General features: G+C 51.1%; 1 protein-coding gene across 8 annotated transcripts in view; it reads left to right on the top strand.

The window, feature by feature from the left end:
- The window catches only part of ITGA3 (integrin subunit alpha 3), a 32896-nt gene extending 21773 nt beyond the window's left edge, over nt 1-11123 (top strand). For 4 of the 8 annotated variants that reach the window (XM_089901108.1, XM_089901103.1, XM_022558040.3 and 1 more), the window contains 11 exons: nt 240-314; nt 926-1005; nt 1115-1192; nt 2255-2357; nt 2464-2646; nt 2828-2950; nt 3674-3787; nt 4738-4836; nt 8381-8506; nt 8867-9008; nt 9764-9852. In XM_089901108.1, the coding sequence (XP_089757234.1) occupies nt 240-314; nt 926-1005; nt 1115-1192; nt 2255-2357; nt 2464-2646; nt 2828-2950; nt 3674-3787; nt 4738-4836; nt 8381-8506; nt 8867-8977 (1092 nt within the window). In that variant the 3' untranslated portion in view covers nt 8978-9008; nt 9764-9852. Of the gene's footprint in view, nt 1-239; nt 315-925; nt 1006-1114; nt 1193-2254; nt 2358-2463; nt 2647-2827; nt 2951-3673; nt 3788-4737; nt 4837-4936; nt 8087-8380; nt 8507-8866; nt 9009-9763 lie in introns of those variants that run through there. The other 4 variants (XM_089901104.1, XM_022558039.3, XM_089901106.1 and 1 more) reach the window with 4 other exon arrangements.
- Nucleotides 11124-14984: the final 3861 nt, after the last annotated feature.

The following is a 14984-nucleotide window of genomic DNA, read 5'->3' as shown; positions in this document are numbered from 1 at the left end:
TCCACCACGTATATGCATCCTTCATACATGTCATGTATATGTGTTGTCATTTGCCATGTGTTCCCCGCCCCCCCCCTCAACTCCTCTAGGCTGGGCTTCCTCAGGTGCCTGCAGCGTCTCTGCTGCTAGGAGAACACATGGGTTCTCAGGCCTCTAGGGCTTCAGGCCCTGTACCACAGGAGAGGGGCGGGACAAGCCCTAGTCTGACCACCCAGACGTGATTTGTCTTCTTTCTTCAGCCTGGAGCTTGCCAAGCCAACGAGACCATGACCATCGTTTGCGAGCTGGGGAACCCCTTCAAACGGAACCAGAGGGTGAGCGCCGACCACACCCTCCCAACCCCGTGGGTCCCAGGCTACTCCTCTGATGAGTTCCTTATCTTCACTCTGCCTGCCTGCTTCCCAGGCCTCCTTGAAGCAAAGAGCCAGAGTGGAGGAGGGGGGGGATACAGTAGGGGGTGGGGAGAGACCCAGAGACAGAAAAATGGGGCCACTAGGGAGCTATGCACAAAGCTAGAGCAGGTGGAGGTGAGGAAACCGATTTTGCTGAGCACCTACTATGTGCCAGGCCCTGACCCCAAGGCTGTGCTTCTTTTATATGATATAATTCTCACAACCTTCTGAGGAGGTAGATGCTGATTTACAGAAAGGAAACATGGGCTTATATAGTTTCAGTGATTGCTCAAGGTCTTGTGGCTCAAAAGTAGCAGAGATATTACTAACAGAAGAGAATGGGAAAAGGGAAAGAGAAGGGGCTAGGAAGGTGGAAAAATGGAGACAGGTGGCAGTGGGAGACCGCACCCTGAATGGGAGGAGGAGGCCAGAGAACCAACTCCTTAGCGTAGCATTCAGCCCCTCGCTTCCCCATGGCCTCACCCCTGCCTGGCCCCAAACGCCCCTCTCTGCCTCCCTCACCCTCATGGCAGATGGAGCTGCTCATTGCCTTCGAGGTCATTGGGGTGACCCTGCACACAAGGGAACTCCAGGCACAGCTGCAGCTCTCCACGTGAGTGACCTCGAGAAGCCAGGCTATGTCGGGGTTGAGATGTCCTGGGCCCCCCCACCCCAGCCTCAGCTGACACATTCCTCCCCTGCCCTCCCCATTCTTTCCCCAGGTCAAGTCACCAGGATGACCTGTGGCCCATAACCCTGACTCTGCTGGTGGATTACACACTCCAGGCCTCGCTCAGCATGTGGGTGCCACTCCCCCCAACCCCAGCCTGCTGGGCCTGAGCTAGGGTCTCCCCTGCCTAAGGTGTCTCTCAAGCTCCTCTGAGACACCTCTCCTGGCTTGGTATCCTTAGGCCAAGACATATCAATATCACTATCATTATTGTTACTATTGTTATTATTCTCCTTGCAAAGCAGGTAGCAGTGAAGGAATCAGAAACTCTGGGGCTAAGGTGTTGGTGTGGCCCTGCCATTTCATGAGAGCTTGTTGTGCTAAGGATATATATTTTTTTAAACATCTTTAGTGGAGTATAATTGCTTTACAATGGTGTGTTAGTTTCTGCTTTATAACAAAGTGAATCAGTTATACATATACATATATCTCCATATCTTTTCCCTCTTGCGTCTCCCTCCCACCCTCCCTATCCCACCCCTCTAGGTGGTCACAAAGCACCGAGCCCGAGCTGATCTCCCTGTGCTATGCGGCTGCTTCCCACTAGCTATCTATTTTACGTTTGGTAGTGTATATATGTCCATGCCACTCTCTCACTTTGTCACAGCTTACCCTTCCCCCTCCCCGTGTCCTCAGGTCCATTCTCTAGTAGGTCTGTGACTTTATTCCAGTCTTGCCCCTAGGTTCTTCATGACCATTTTTTAAAAAATTTTAAATTCCATGTATATGTGTTAGCATACGGTATTTGTTTTTCTCTTTCTGACTTACTTCCCTCTGTATGACAGACTCTAGGGGAAGCAACCTAAGTGTCCATCAACAGATGAATGGATAAAGAAGATGTGGCATGTATATACAATGCTAAGGATTTTATATACATCATCTCATTGTCTTCTCACAACAACCCCATTATATAGTGACCCTGCTTAACAGATTAACCCCACTTTACAGATGAAGAAACTGAGGCTCAGAGAGGATAAACAACTTGTTTGAGGCCATACAGCTAGTAAATGCTAGAGCTGGGGTTTATCTCAGGCCTGCCTGATATCAGAGGAGTTGTAGTTAACCTTGGTGCCCCCGCCCCCGCAAGGGCCCCTCCCATCCCCTGTGACTCCAGCATCTTTCTTACCCCTAGGGTGAGTCACCGGCTACAAAGCTTCTTTGGGGGGACAGTGATGGGTGAGTCTGGCATGAAAACTGTGGAGGATGTGGGAAGCCCTCTCAAGTATGAGTTCCAGGTAAGGGGACCTCTGGGTCCAGGGTCTGAGGGTGTGAGGGTGGGGGTTGGTGAGATGGAGGTGGTTTTCCAGGAGACAGTAGCCATGACACCCCTTGTACCCGCAGGTGGGCCCAGTGGGGGAAGGGCTGGCAGCCCTTGGTACCCTGATCCTGGGGCTGGAGTGGCCCTATGAAGTCAGCAATGGCAAGTGGCTGCTATACCCCACGGAGATCACGGTCCACGGCAATGGGTCCTGGCGCTGCCGGCCACCTGGAGACCTTGTCAACCCTCTCAACCTCACTCTCTCTGTAAGGACACCAGGGGAAGCGTTCACTTGCATCTCATTTCCTTTGCAACCTGCAGGGCAGAAAGGCCAGCGTCTTCCTCTCCCTCTCCTCCTACACCTCTGGGGCCTGCCCCTCCACCTGCCCTTTCCTCCTCTCCTCACCTTTGATCCTCCCTCCAACAAATCACCTCTTCCCCCTTCAGGTTCCTGGGGACAGGCCGCCATCTCCACAACGCAGGCGGCGACAACTGGACCCCGGGGGAGGCCAGGGCCCCCTGCCGGTCACTCTGGCTGCTGCCAAGAAAGCCAAGTCTGAGATCCAGCTGGTGAGTGACCGGGGCAAGGTTGGAGGGGATTGCGCCCACCCATCACAGGGTGCACACGAAGCAAGGGAGATAGGTGCTACGCCCCAGGAGAACCCAGTCTGATGAGGTGATGTGGCCCCTGCCTTCAGGAGCCTCCAGTCAGGGGGAGGGACTCATCTCCTGCCCTCAGAGGGACCCCGCTGCCCTTGCCTTGTGTTTACACAAGCCAGTACAGTGGACTGAAGGGAGAAATACTGATTCTGTTCCCAGGAGCCCCAACCTGTTGGGGGTGATATAGCTGCTCAAAGCTTTGATCATTAGGGCTGGGAATGGGGAGAGGCAAGATGAAGACAGGGTGCAGGGCGCCCTCTGTCAGAAGGGAGAGGGGAGCAGACCTGGGCAGCAAGTTGAGGTCTAGCTGGGTGGAGAGGGAGAAGTGGCCTTCCAAGTAGAGGGAGCCGGCAGGACCAAAGGCTCAGCGTGGGAAGGCATTGGAAAGGTGGCGTTTGGGATTGGGCCCCATTTACACGAACAAGGATCAGATTTCCCGTTCCCCCTGTCGCTGGCATCTATGTATGCCTGGCCCAAAGAATGTGCCTTAAACACGTAAGTGCAGTGTGCATGAGTGAAGGGATTCGGGCAGGCCCCTTCAGGTCAGCCATGGGTGGGACAAAGCCAGGGGCGAAGCCTGAAGAATCTAGAGACCCAGGCTGTCTCGTGTTCTGTGTTCCCTGCCCACCTCAGAGCTGTGGCGGTGACCACACCCGCTGTGTGTGGCTGGAGTGCAGGATTCCTGATGCCCCCGTCATCACCAACGTGACAGTGCAGGCACGAGTGTGGAACAGCACCTTCATCGAGGTCAGTGCTGGGGTCTGGAGGTCTCCACTGCCACCCATCCGGGCAGGGAGAGCAACAGGAAGAGGATGAGGCTAGAGTGCATGTGTGTGCCCAAGTGTGTGTCAGTGACTGCATGGAGACTGATACACGCTGGGTTGTGCACCTGTTACTGTGTCAGTGTTAGTCTGTACATCTGTGTGGGGGATATGACATAAGTTTGTCTCTAGCCAAGATGACCTTCTCTCACATGTTCATTATTCTGTCACGTGTCCATTGCTTTCCCACCTCCCTGCTTTGGTCCGTGCTGTTCCTTCCCCCTGGATGCCGGCTCGCCTCTGTTATCTCTGCATGTAAACTTCTGTTCAGGCTTCACAGTCTCCCTCAAGAGACCACCAGCGAGGTCTTTTCTGACTTTTCCAGCTGAAAATGACCTCTCCCCTCTGGACACGCACAGAACTTTCTCAGAAACCACACATGCCACTCACCATGCTCTGCTCTGGGTTGCAGTGCCAGCCGTCTTGTGCCACGTAGACCAGACTTTTTCTGTAAATGACTAGATGAAACGTCTTTTCAGCTCTGTGGGCCACGTGCTCTCTGTTGCCACTACTCAGCTCCGCACAGTAGCACAAAGCTGCCACAGACAATAATAGATGAACGGGCGCGTCTGTGTGCCAGAAATACTTTATTTACAAAAGCAGGTCATGGGCCAGATTTAGCCCACAGGCCGGACCTAGACTGTGACCTTCATTGTCTCTGCTGTCCCCAGCATCCAGCACAGGACCTGACGCACAGATGAATGAATGACGTGTGTTCATGTGTAGAGGAGAGGCCTGGTGTCAGGTCCTTTTGTGTGCCGCTTAAGGATGGGGGGGATGGTGTCCTGGGGGTTGTTGTTGACCCTGAGGGAGGGTCAGGAGAGAGGCTCAGAAGGGCTTCAGCTGCTTCTTTTGACCCATCCTTCCCCCCTCCAGGATTACAAAGACTTTGACCGAGTCAGGGTAGCCAGCTGGGCCACCCTGTTCCTCCGAACCAGCGTCCCCACCATCAACATGGAGAACAAGACGGTGCGGGTGAGTGATCGTGCTAGGAGACAGCAGTGCCTGGCCAGGGCATGGGAGAACAGGGCATCTTTTCAGAGCATGTTCATACGCTTTAGCTATGTGGTCTCAGTCTTGGCAGCACATTGGAATCCTCTGGAGGACTTCTGGCGTCTGGACTACACCCCTGATCAATGAAATCTGAGTCTGTGGAGGTGGGACCCCAGTGTTGGTATGTTAAAAAGTACCCCCCAGTGATTCTACCGTGCAGCCAGGGTTGAGAACCTCTGCGTGAGCTCATTTGATCTGCACGACATCTCTGTGAAGATGTTCCATCTCCATGGAAACTTGAAAAGAAAGTTCCCAAACTTGATTCTGAGTTACATATGGAAGAATAAATATGACAAAATGGCTAATAATTTGTTATGAAAGGGATATAAGTGGAGATATGAAGGGGGTAGGTATAGGAGGTGAATGACGTTTTGGTTAAATACATTATGGTACATTTCCTAAAATAAATTAAGGTAGTATAGGAAGGGCCAGAAAGATCAATGGAACAGGATAAAAATTTACTTTATTACACAGATGGCATTTTTAATCAGGCGAAAAAGGTAAACAGGTAGTATTGGGAGAACACATTTGGAAAGTAAAGGCAAACCCCTGCCTCACACCGTAAACAAAAACACGTTTGAGTTAGATTAAATATTTAAATATCGGAAGTAAAATCTATTATACCAGAAGAAAATTCAGGAAATAATTTAATAATCTTTAATTATAGACAAAGGGAGTTATTTTATTAAACCCAGAAGTCACAAAGGAAATATTTGACAAATTAGACTATATGAAATTTTATTTTATGTTATTTTTTATTTTTTAAATTTTTATTGGAGTATAGTTGATTTACCATGTTGTATTAGTTTCAGGTGTACAGCAAAATGAATCAGTTATAAGAGACTGTATGAAATTTTAAATCTGTGTACAGCAAAAGAGATGGTAAGGAAACTAAAAAGGCAAATGATACATTGCTTTTTAAAAAAGTTTATAGCATACATGATAAAGTATTGGTAGACATATATATATATATATATATATATATTTTTTTTTTGCGGTACGCGGGCCTCTCACTGTTGTGGCCTCTCCCGTTGCGGAGCACGGGCTCTGGACGCGCAGGCTCAGTGGCCATGGCTCACGGGCCCAGCCGCTCCGCGGCATGTGGGATCTTCCCGGACCGGGGCATGAACCCGTGTCCGCTGCATCGGCAGGCGGACTCCCAACCACTGCGCCACCAGGGAAGCCCCCCGACATATTTTTTATATGTAAAGATAAAGGGTGGCATAGAGATAAACAGGCAGTGTACATAGAGTGAAATACCAATGTTCAATTCAATAGTAAAGAAACAAAAATAATAGCAATAAGATTTTTTTCTTATCATATTAGAAAATATTAAAAAGAATAATGCTGTCCGGTGCTGATGAAGTAGAAGGAAATGCTATTGATTGGAATATAAATTGATGGATTCTTTTTGGAGATGAATTTATCAATATCTATTAAATTTTAATTGCACATTTCCTTTGATCCTGCACATGATAATATATCTTAAGGAGCTAATAGGACAAGTTTGCAAACATAAATATATGGGGATATTTTTAAAGCATTGTTTATAATGGCATAAGATTGGAAACAATCTAAATGTCTTTCAGTAGGAGATTGGTTCAATTAATTATGGTACATTTCCTACAATGACTATGCAGTCATCAGAAGAGACTAGGTTGATCTTTATTAATTGACATCGAAAGATAATGAAAAAGTTCGCAGAAGAGTGCATAGAGTACACACAGATCCCATTTATGTGGAAGAAAAAATATATATGTTTAACACATACATTTAAAAATATGGAAAGAGGACTTCCCTGGCGGTCCGGTGGTTAAGACTCCACCCTTCCAATGCAGGGGGCGCAGGTTCAATCCCTGGTCAGGGAACTAAGATCCCAAATGTTGCACAGCACGGCCAAAAAAATAAAAAAAAATTATACATATATATATATGGAAAGAGATTCAACAATATGTTGAAGATAGCTTTTTCTATGGAGTAAAATTACTGGGAACCTTTAATTTTCTTCATGTCATCTTTTAAAAAAAATAATCAAAATAACTTTTTGTTGTTGTTGTTGTTTTTCGTTTTTTTTTTTTTTTTTGCGGTACGCGGGCCTCTCACTGTTGTGGCCTCTCCCGTTGCGGAGCACAGGCTCCGGATGCACAGGCTCAGCGGCCATGGCTCACGGGCCCAGCCACTCCGCGGCATGTGGGATCTTCCCGGACCGGGGCACGAACCCGTGTTCCCTGTATTGACAGGCGGACTCTCAACCACTGCGCCACCACGGAAGACCCCAAAATAACTTTTTAAGAAATAATAATGTAGCATCAGAAAAAATATTTTTCTATATATAAATGTATATTTAAAATATATGAAATAACTTCATATTATAAAACATATATAATTATATATATATAATATATATATATCTTCATTGTAGGGGAAGAAAAAATTGTACTTTATGCTATGCACTCTTTGTTTTTTTTGTAAATATTTATGGAGTGTTGCTGTGTACCAGCTATTGCTCAAAGCAGTTTACTCATATTAAACACATTTAATCCTCTCCAGCAACCTATGATGATGTAGGTATTATTAGCATAATCCCCATTTTATAGATGAACAACAGAGAGGTTAAGTGACTTGCCCAAGGTCACACAACTAGTGAATAACACAGCTAGGGCTTGAACCCAGGCTCCAGAACCCATGCTTTTGGTTTTACTTTTGGTTCTCTACTGGATTATGAGGTAGGCATTATGATCCCCTCAGAGAACATGAAATGGAGATTCAGAGAGGTGAAATTACTTGTCCAAGTTTCCACAGCTTGTGAAGGATGCAGCTGGTACCCAAGCCCAGATGTGTGGGTCACAAACCCAGACTACAGGCTGCCTCCCAGATCTGAGGCTGCTCCTGTGGAGAAAGGGGAGGATGGAGGAATCTGTGGCTGTCAGTGTACGGGCAGGGGCTTTTCCAGTCCCTGAGTGCCCCCTACTGGCAGTAGATCAAAAAGCAGGGACCTGCGCAGATGTACTAGAGGACGCTGGGAGGGGGAAGGATAAGCTGTGACAAAGTGAGAGAGTGGCATGGACATATATACACTACCAAATGTAAAACAGATAGCTAGTGGGAAGCAGCCGCATAGCACAGGGAGATCAGCTCCGTGCTTTGTGACCACCTAGAGGGGTGGGATAGGGAGGGTGGGAGGGAGGGAGACGCAAGAGGGAAGAGATATGGGGATATATGTATATGTATAACTGATTCACTTTGTTATAAAGCAGAAACTAACACACCATTGTAAAGCAATTATAGTCCAATAAAGATGTTTAAAATAAATACATAAATAAAAATTTAAAAATAAATAAATAAATATGTGCAACTAAAAAAAAAAAAAAAAAAAGCAGGGTCCTGGGTCCAGCTGGAATAGGAGGGATGAGCTCTGGGCCTAAGGGCATGGATACAAGGCTGAGCCCCTTCTCACCCCCTCCAGTTCTCCGTGGACATTGACTCTGAGCTGGTGGAGGAGCTGCCGGCCGAGATCGAGCTGTGGCTGGTGCTTGTGGCTGTGAGTGCCGGGCTGCTGCTGCTGGGGTTGATCATCCTCTTGCTGTGGAAGGTTAGGACACCCAGCCTGCCACTGGGACGCCCACTCTGGGACCTCCTGCCAGCAGACCCTCACCAACTCTCCCTTCATCTCAGTCCTCACTTCCATCTCACCCCCCGTCTCCCAAGTCCCCCCTACCTCTTCGCAGCTCCCAGTCGCACTCCCTGCCCCATCCTCATCTCACCCAGGATGCTCCTGCCTGGGTTAATGGGGGGACCTGCAAGCCAGAAAGGGGAACCAGGAGCTCTGGCTCCTGCTACATCACCAAGCTGGGGCTGGGACCCAGGCATCCGGGCCCCCGTTCATGAGTGCTGCTGGCAAGGACCCCCCAACCCCCCCTGATGGCCCCTCCCCACCTCCTCCCCTCCGCAGTGCGGCTTCTTCAAGCGAGCCCGCACTCGGGCCCTGTATGAAGCTAAGAGGCAGAAGGCGGAGATGAAGAGCCAGCCATCAGAGACAGAGAGGCTGACGGACGACTACTGAGGGGGGCAGCCCCCCACCCCTGGTCCACTGGGTAACGCGGCCTCCGGGCCCCTTCCCCCAAGCCCCCAGCTGGCTGGGGCCTCTGACTCTGTTCTGTCTGCTCCTCTTCCTTTATGGGCCCTCTCTGCACGTCACTCTGTGCCCAGCACCACCACAAAGAACAGGCCACTCTGTCGGCCTCCTCCTCCGCACCCTGGGAGAGCTCGGGGTGTCTGCTCTCACCAGCCTCCCCACTGAGCCCCTCAAGGACTTGGGACCCCCAGAGGGAACCATAAAACCCTCCCTGTGCCCCCTCTGCTTTCTGAGGATCGGAAAAGGGTCAAGGCCAAGGCCAGGCCCCATCTTTGTAGGCCACAAGACAAACTTCAGAGTGATTCCACACCCCCATCCCCACCTCTAGAGAAGGAGGGCACTAGTAGAGTCCTTCTTCTGGGAACCAGCCCTCTTCCTCTTGGGAGTCCCCTGGGGTGACAAACTGACCTCTCCCGACACTGTGGTCAGGGTAGATCACCACCTCTCCCAGCCATTCCGTCAGCAGTCTCAGCGACTGCCCCTCTGTCTCCATCTGCCTCTCCCTCTCCTCTCTGCCTTCCTCAACTCCTCCTTCCTCTGGGGCCTGGGATGGGGAACCTTGTCCTCCCCGTCTCAGTGCAGGGAGATGGCATTGTGTTTGGGTAGGGGTCCTGGCTTTGAGGACCTCCGGGTGGGGAAGGAAGGGGCTGGGCACATCTTCCCACTGGCGCAAAAGCTGGATGCTAAGGGCCTTTCTCTTCTCCCCTTCTCCAGTGTGACTTCTTTAAGCGGACCCGCTATTACCGGATCATGCCCAAGTACCACGGGGTGCGGATCCGGGAGGAGGAGCGCTACCCACCTCCAGGGAGCACCCTGCCCACCAAGAAGCACTGGGTGACCAGCTGGCAGACTCGCGACCGATACTACTGACATCCTCCCTGATCCCACCCCTGCTCCCCTAGTGTCCCCTTCTTCTATTTATCATAAGTTATGCCCTGACGGTCCACAGGGGCTACTGCCTTTGGCTGGCACCAGCAGGCTCGGGCACACACACCTCTTCAAGTGTATGCACGTGCCCTCCAGCCATGGCCTTCTCCCCGAAGGAGGGCTGGGGCCGTGGAACTTGCACTGCTGAGCACTGCAGCCCTGTGCCCTGGACACATATGAGCACATATGGGTCCTACTGCTTGAGGACTGTGCTTGTGCACCCCAGATGGTGCATGGACATGCGTGTGCCAGCCTCTGCCTGTGCCGTAACCAAGCCCAAGGGCCTCCACCAGAGCCAGGAGGAAGAGGCCCCCAATGTGGTGACACCTCCTCTGTCACACTGGAGCCATCGTGAGCCATAGTCACTGGACTGACTGTCCTCAAGATGAAAACTACTGACAGGCCCCCGGTGCAGCTCCCAATACCCATGCCAGAGAGTCGGAGCCTGCCTAAGGTTGTCCAAGGGGGTGTTCACAGGACCTGGCATGCTCAGACCCAAGAGCAGAAGGAACTAGAAGGAAGGTCCCCAGGATGGCTTTCTTTCATGAATCGTTGCGAAACCTCTGTCCTCAGCCATGACCATTCCATGCACTAGCAGGAAATTCAGCCCTAAGAAACAAAGATGGACACAGTGCTAGGCAGCCAGGACACACTGTGCTGGGACTGCCCTGGGAGCACAATGGAATCCTCAACAGAAGAGGGGACTGGTCCTGGGCCAAGGAGATGTTGGAAGGATACAGAGCAGATACCACTTTTCAGCCACATTACCATCCTGGCCTGGAGGGACCCCCACAAGGTCACAGAGGGAGCGACGCTTGAATGTAGAACAGGGAGGGAGCCCCATGACGCCACATAAGCCAGACCCCGCCCCGCCCCCCCCCCGACCATGGGCTGGAGACCTAGAAGTGAAGGTCTTGGCTGTCCTTGGCTTTCAGAGCCAGGTTAGCTCTGCCTTCTCCCCTGTGGCCCATTCTAGAAGTTGAGGCTGGTTCCAGAAAACCTCTCCTGACCCCTGCCTATTGGCAGGCCCCCTCCCCAACCCCTGCCCACTTCCATGGTACTGTAGCAGGGGAGCTCCCTCCCCCTCCTCGTGCCTTCTTTGTATATAGGCTTCTCACGGCAGCCAGTAAAGAGCTCCCAGTTTGTACACGCTGCATCTGCCTCCATCCACCCCCACGCCTCACCAACGCCATTCGGTCTGACGGATCATGCTACCTAGCTGACCCCCAGGTGGACAAAGCCAGGTGCAGGGCTCATAGAGGTTGGGAGGGTGAAGCTCTATGGCGGAGATACCTGCTCCTGTTCTCAGGGGTGTCCCAGTCTAAGGGATGGTCATGGTCACATAACTGACATCCAGAACACAAGATGAACGAAAAGACCTGAGTAGACTGGATGGAACCCAAAATGGCTTCATGGTGGAGAGTGCGCCAGGCCTGGGGAAGAGGCGGTGGAGTGCAGGGTCTGGAAGAAGCAGGAAGCTACTGTGCTGTAGAAGCAGGTAGCCCCGGGGAATGGTGGAGTGAGGCTGGGTGCACAGGTGGAGAGCCGAGAGCCCTCGTCTGGCGGCTAAATTCAGACAAGAACCTGCTTTACTGCCTCAGTTCCCCCACAACCAGCCCTAGGCCCCATGATGAGTCGAGCAAAAGGTGGACCACTGAACCAAGCCCGGAAAAACTGAAAGGTCATAGTATCCATGTCCTAGCCTCTGGGCAGGGGTACCTGGAGCCCTAGCCTGCGGCAGCTCCTCCAGACGTGCTGCTGTCCTGAGTCCACAGCCACAGTCCACAGCTCTCCGCTGCGCTAAGGTTGTCCTAAATCATGGCACAAGTCCTTCTGTTAATTGTCCCTAAGGCGGTGACCTTTGGCAAGAAAGAAGGCCGGAAATTACCACCCAGAGAAGCCTAGGGGCAGCTCTTCAATTCAGCTACTCAGAGCCCTCAGACCCAGCTGCTGTCTCGGGCTCCTCCTGACGTGTCTGCCTTCCTGTGCCAGCTGTCTGCCCTCCCCACCCTCTACTAGAGCCCACCCCCTCACTTTCTGTGCTGGGATTTGTCACTGATTGACAGTGAAATGTCCAGTTCCTCCAGGAGAACCCCAGCCCCTACCCAGAGCTCTCAGAACCAGTAACCGGAGACCTCAGTTTGTTTTCCAGAATCTGGGTTATTCACTGGGCCAGGAATAATACACGTGTGGGCTGCCAAAGCCCAGCTCAGGTTGAGCAGAGTTCCGTGCAGTTCGGTCCAGTCCTTTGCAACCACTTCCTGCTGAAGAAAGAAGTGGGATCTCCACATCCCTCTGGCCAGCTTCACAGGCCCAGCCCCCCACCTCCTGTGAGCACCTGTTTGGATAAGAACACACCGTCTGTCTCACACACACAGTTGTGAGAATAAGTAGTCATTTTTCAGGACTGGTGCAGCTACCCTTTCATGAAAGAAACATACTGGCAGAGATGCAGCAATGTCCACTTTATAGAAAAGGACCCTTTCTAATGCCAAGCTTCTTGAGCTCCTTGGAGCTGCAGCACCTCCGAACAGTTTCAGAAGAGGGTCTTGGCTTTTATATCACTAAAAGAATCCATAAAGTAATTCTCTTCTCTGGTCACAGGGCTGGATTGCATTTCCTGGGCCCTCCTGGTTGGATGAGGCCACGTGAGGCCATTCCGGCCGACGAGTTGTCAGCCAGAGGGAAGGGGATCAATTCTGGGCTGAGACAGTTAATTGCTGGGGGAGACTCTCCCAGTTCTGCTTCTCCTAACTCTGCTGCTGTGGAAGCCTGTGTTGAGATAAAGCTTTGTCAGTCCTTGACAGCCCCCCACCAACCCACGTTGTACATTTAGTGGGAAATTTGGGAATTTGGGGGGTTTTTGTTACCTCCCATCACCTAACCTAGCTTGACTGATACACCACACCACACCACTCCCATTACCACCCTTCAGCCATCTCTGCAGGAGGAATTTAATCCAAGCTCAGAGCCCCATTACGGAAGTCCAGCTCTAAGGGGACGATCATGGGAAATCTCTTTCTGTCGCTTACATGTAGCCTCAGAGGTCATGGCCTTTTCCTTGTTACTTTAATTTTGATAATAATAGTAATAGCTGCTATTTATTAATTATTTACTGTGTGCCAGGCATAGGGCTTGGCTTTTTACATATAGTATTTCATACACTCTTCTGGGCAACTTGAAGACTGCACTCACCAACGTTGTCAGTGACCTAATTGCTAGCCTGAGGGATGTTCAGTGGTCCTCTCTGATTCCTCTGAGGCCTGTCTTCCCAGTGACCCCAACTTCTTTTTTTTTCTCCTTCTTTTCCGTTCAATGTGCCGGGTGCTGCGCCTGGTGCTGGAGACAGAGTGGTGAATAAGACCAATACAGCCCTGCCCTCGTGGGGCTTAAAGTCTAGTTGGGGACAAATGAGCTGGCAGATGAATACCACTTGGTGTGATAAGAGCTAAAATAGTGCTAGATCAGGAGGCCTAAGGAACTTTTGGAGGGAGCCCATAACCCAGCCCGGGGGGTCAGGGGCCTGAAGAATGGGTAGGTGAAAGTGAGAAGAAAGAATGATCCTTGGGTAAGAGACAGCATTTGCAACAGCGGGGAGATTGGAGGCTGGTTCAAGGCAGTAGATAAGTATGGCTAGGAGTTGAGCAGGGAATGTGGAGAGATGAGGCTGGAGAGTTGAGCCAAATCAGATCATGTGAGAGCTAGAAAGGCTCCAGTAAGAAGTGGAGAGCCATCAAAAGGCTGTGAGCGAGAGAAGTAACACCTTCAGATTTGCAGTTGAAAATGATCCCTGAACGTCTTTCCTCATCTATAAAATGGGGATAATAGTAGCACAGTAGAGCTGTCTGGAGAATTAAATGAGATGATGCATGCAAACAGTGCCTGGCACATAGGTTATTATTCATTCAGCTAAGAGAGTCCCTTCCATTGTGAAGCCTTGCACATAGCTCTGCATCGGCTGTAATTGCATTCTGTTATAACTATTATTTACTTATGCAGCTCTCTCTCAAACTGAGAACTGAAATAATCAAGGGAAAAGACCATGTCCCAATCCTGTCTATGTTTCCCGTTCCCAGCATATAAGCCTAGCACCTATTAGGCACTTGGTGAGTGCCAGACAAGGACTGAAGGGTGAAAAACACCTCAAAGGGGAAAGCGGGAGGGGTGGAGGGAACAGGACTTACGGCGTTCGACCACAAGAGGGCGCGCTATGTTCCCACGAGAGAGCCGGGCTGCTGGGCAAGGGTGTGCTCTCGGCCTCCAGCACAAATCACCTTAAAGGACCTTTCTTTAACGAAGCCCAGTGCAGAAAAGGTTGCTTTCTCGGGTCAAATGAGTAGGGAGTAATAAAATAAAAGTGTTTTGAAAAGTTTATTGTAGCCGCCGCTAGGCGTTAGTTAGGGGGTTGGGTGTTTTTTAACTGGAAAAGCAAAATGCCGCCTTTTCCTGAGCGCTTGGATATTTGTGGAAGTGGGTGGGTTGCACATCTATATGAGGGATTAGCGTGGGCTTGCATCGCGAACCCGAAGTTAGCAAACATTCACAGTCTGAGTCACCCATCAGGACTGGAAACCCACCAGACCCCCTGAGGGAAAGCAGGTGTGTGGAATTCAGGACAGGTGAATCAGACCCCTTTGGGAGGAAAGGAATGCGTTGAAAGCTACCCGGACAATCTCAGGGAAGGCAAGTGAAGGAGATTCAGGGAGGGAGCGGGGAAAGGAAGGAGTGTAAGAGGAACGGGAATAACGGGCCTCTGGGGAGGGAGGGGTTAACCCGGGCTAGGCGCAGAGGAGGAAAGCGCGTGGTGACGCCCGGGAGGCGGGCTCTCGGCGAGGCCTCTTGAAAACACCGGGCCGCTCCGGGTAAACAACGTGTTAAGGGGGTGGGCCCAGGGGCAGCCACGTGCCGGGGCGAGAGGCTACTGGCTCTCCCGGAGTTGTTTGTTGGCCGCCATTGGCAACGTCGGGGCGCCGCGACGAGCCGATTGGCCGGGATTCGGAGCCCCGCC

This window comes from Delphinapterus leucas, chromosome 19 (genome assembly GCF_059928025.1).
Source record: "Delphinapterus leucas isolate spDelLeu-1000000601 "Yukka" chromosome 19, BTC_Dleu_Yukka2, whole genome shotgun sequence".
Classification (NCBI taxonomy): Eukaryota; Metazoa; Chordata; class Mammalia; order Artiodactyla; family Monodontidae; genus Delphinapterus; species Delphinapterus leucas.
Note: the sequence above shows the minus strand (reverse complement) of the source record. Positions and strands in the feature narration are given on the sequence as shown.